A 3,792-nucleotide genomic window follows, 5' to 3' on the forward strand; every position below is an offset into this window, starting at 1 on the left:
GCTCTTCGTCCTCCTACTGCTGCCTCCTCTCGCCGCCTCGCCCCGGCCCCTCGCCTGGGGGGCTGCTGCGCCCAGCGGTGGGTATGGCCCGGTGTCCTTTGCATCGCCTTCCCTTTGGGCCCTGCGGTGGCAAGCGAAGGGCACAGGGTCCGTGCTCTCCGGACGCGTCCCCGCCTTGGCCTTCCTTGCCTCCTTGCCCACCTCTCCACCCTTCTCATCTCCAAGCCCCCTTTCATTCTGGTTCACTTTTGGAAGTCCGCTTCTGTGGCATTCACTAAAGACCCATCCCAACCACTGTGGGTCCCAAGGGGAGGGATTGAGCGGGTCCTTCAGCGATCTTTGTACAACTTGAGGGGGGACCTAGTGACTGGGAAGTGCAGAGAAGCACCAAGTTGCTTCTGACGTGGTGGAGCCCTGATAGGATTGCGGGGAGGATGGAGTGATAGTGATGGCTATGGGTGGTTTCCTCAGATTTCCTATCGAGTTCATTCACTGCGGTTGGAATTAAGGTGAGCAAGGCGAACTTAGGGGACTAAGGAATGAAAGTGCAGAAGACACACTCTATTCACGACCTTTGGTTGTGATTTTCAAAATGCTTGTCATTATAGTGAACAATTAAAACATATAATAATGGGCAAACACATTGGCGATTGGAAACCAGTGAGGGCAGAAAGCTGACCTTGGTAGGAAAGATAAAAAGAAATTGGAAAGCTGCCAGCAATCGTATCCCTCTGTGGCAATGGATTTTTGCTCATTTCAAAGTTAAAAGAAAAGAGAATTGTCCATTTTGTGAAGCGAATCAGTTAACCTTCTGTGTTCAGGCATTTAGCACTTGGTTATCTTGGGAGTGTTCTAGGCTCTCAAATGGGACACTTCTAAGCAGAGTACAGTTGGGCTTTTGTGGGCCCAGAGGGCTAGAATTGAGGGTCAGGACCCCTTTGCATGCTCACTTAATGGCTCTTCCTTAAGTCCATTAGTCCCCTCCACCTAATATTTAGACTTGAGAAAATGTACACATGGTTGTGATGTGTGGTTGTGTAAGCCTTATTGCCCATTAACCTATCGCAGGCCGTTTCATGTTGCCATAACTTGCTTTTCTGCATCTGCACTTTTTACCTGCTAACAAATGGAAAACTTTCTTTATGCAGTTAATGGAAAAAAAAATGCACTTTAGTACTTTTGTATTTATGGGGTGTATATATGTGTGTTTGTGCTTCCCGCCCCCCAGTTCCGCATTGGAATGAAACTGCAGAAAAAAAATGGGGAGTCCTGGCAGATGAAAACAGTACATTGCAACAGAATAGCACCAGGAATACCAGTTACAGCAATGCAATGCAGAAAGAAATTACAACGCCTTCAAGACTCATATATTACATCAACCAGGACTCGGAAAGCCCTTATCATGTTCTTGACACAAAGGCAAGACACCAGCAAAAGCATAATAAGGTAGGCGGGAGGCCGAGTATATGAAAGTACCTACCAGGAAGTTTTCCTTTGATTTGATTTTCTGCCAGAATCTGATTTCACTGATTTTACTGCAGCATTTTATTAAGCAATTAATATTGTGATGGGAGAAACTGGAGAGAATTAACTTGGGACCTACTGGGTTAGGGTTGCTCTTGGTTTCCCTTCTCTGACTCAACTGGAACTCAAATTTTTGGATGCCCTTCTAAACTTGACAGCTGAGACATGGCCCATGTGTCTTTCAAGTGTTTCGGGGTCTGAACAACAGAGTGAGTGTGTTCATGGTCCTGACTTGTTTCTGTGAGCCTTCATGTAATCCTGCAGGGTAAAATTCCCCTCCCCCATCACAGAAGCCTGATGGAAGAGGCTGTTGGCTGTAGTATTCCCAACAGCCTTTTCATTTAGAACTTGAGTGTTTAAATCTAGTCTTTCTCTCTTTAATTGATTAGTAGGAAAAAAATTATTGCCATTATATTTTCAGGAGATAAAGAATTTGACATTCTAAAGGATTATGAAGAATAGCAAAAAGTTACTTGAGTACTGTGAAGACCAGTTTTGGCTGACCTAGTGAGACTTAATGTGCATTGATTGTGAGCAGTTGTTTCACTTTCAGGTGGATTGAGAATGTGGCACTGATTTTTAAAAAGGTATTCAATGGAAGACAAAGGTGTTTAATAGCCAAAAAGTTTAGGGACCTTTTTTCTTGCTTCCTGTTATTTCTTTGAATTAATAATATTTTGGACCCCAAGCAGATTTACACAATAAATTTTCAGTACCTCTGTTTTTATTAGGAGCAGAAATACAGTCTGTTAAATTTTCATTTTGAACTATATCTGTTCAATTAAGGAGAGCAGTAACTGTCTAAACATCTAGATTCTAAGAAAAGCGTCTGTGGTTTACATAATCATTTTTATTAGTTTTCTGAAATATAGATAAATGGTAAGAGTATTTATGCACATTTTGTAAACAGGAAGACAGAAATACAAGGCTTTGGGGTGACCCTCCCAAGGTTGCAAAGCGGTTAATATAAAGTTCAAGAGGACCAAGACAGGACTCTGAGCAAATACTTCCTTTCTATTTAATTTGGTGGCAAGTTAACTTTGTTTCACACCATTGTAAAGTGGCTGCTGCCTACCTTTGCTGAGATAATGAGTCTCTGTTCTCTGCCAGAAGTATCTCTGTAATTTAGTGGGCTGACTAATACATCACGTCTACCCATTTGTCTTATTGATAGGAGCAGTGGGTGTTATCTTCAAGAAGAGACATCTAAGGCCACCTTGGAGAAAGGCATTAAGAAGCATTTTTATAGCTTTCCTTATAAAAGAGGCTTTGGAGGGCCAGGGATTTAACTCAGCAGCATAGTGCCTGCCTGCCAAGCTCAAGGTCCTGAGTTCACTCCCCAGTACAAAAAAAAAAAAAAAAAGTCTGGTGGTTAACATACTCATTCTCAAACCATAGCACCTTTGCATTGGGTGCTGGAGGAAGACAGAAAGCTGTATCAAAGCCTGACTTATTTATTTATTTATGGCCCTAGGGATTGAAATCAGAGCTTTTGTGCTGAGCTACATCTTCGCCCCTTTTAAAATTTATTTTGGAAGTCCCATTCAGTTGCCCAGGCTGGACTTGAACTTGTGATCTTCTTGCCTATTCTCAGAAGTAGCTGGGATTACAAGTGTACACTCTACCCTCCACCCCAGGCTTTCCAAGCCTATGTTAAAGAATTCTCCAATTCCTCACATAAGATGTGAGAGAAATTTCAGGGAAACTTCTTCCTAATTCAGGTTTTGCAGTTATGACTGATGCTTGTCTATAGACAAACTTTACATGACTGTTTTGTTTGTGGAATGTGATTTGACTGCAGTGTACCTGACTTTCTATGATAAAAAAGTTTCAACTTTACCTGTCATTAAAGTAGAGGAATAGATTTCTCACTGTGGAGCACTTACTTGCTGTTGGGATGCTTCAACCTCTCACTCCCGTCCCACTCTGGTGGTTGGGTGTCTCTTTTACTTTTGAAAAGAATGTTTATACTGAAATTATATTTGGAAGCATTTTTATTTTTTGCTATTTGTTTAATCGAGAGAACATTTATTGTGCATTTCTCATGCGCAAAGCTGTGTGTCAAAGATCTGCAGATAAGATATAAGGGCTGCAAGAATGAAAAAGACATGATTCTGTCATCCAGAAAATGCACAGATGACATAAGCAAGATTTAAAAACATGTTCCCATACAGATATTAACAGTGTCATTCTTATTTACTGCCTGCATTAAATTTTCCTTTGTGTTCTGGGATTTTCCTTTTCCTTTTTTTTTTTTTTTTTTTTTTT

At 41.5% G+C, this 3,792-nt stretch overlaps 1 protein-coding gene across 1 annotated transcript in view; it reads left to right on the forward strand.

Annotated features, from left to right (window-relative positions):
* The window catches only part of Adam23 (ADAM metallopeptidase domain 23), a 165,580-nt gene that overhangs the window by 724 nt on the left and 161,064 nt on the right, over nucleotides 1–3,792 (forward strand). The window contains exons 2-3 of the mRNA XM_010616208.3: nucleotides 4–77; nucleotides 1,229–1,446. Of these exons, the coding sequence (XP_010614510.1) occupies nucleotides 4–77; nucleotides 1,229–1,446 (292 nt within the window). The remainder of the gene's footprint in view (nucleotides 1–3; nucleotides 78–1,228; nucleotides 1,447–3,792) is intronic.

This window comes from Fukomys damarensis, unplaced genomic scaffold, assembly GCF_012274545.1.
Source record: "Fukomys damarensis isolate Sample0158 unplaced genomic scaffold, DMR_v1.0_HiC HiC_scaffold_16, whole genome shotgun sequence".
In the NCBI taxonomy this organism is placed as follows: Eukaryota; Metazoa; Chordata; class Mammalia; order Rodentia; family Bathyergidae; genus Fukomys; species Fukomys damarensis.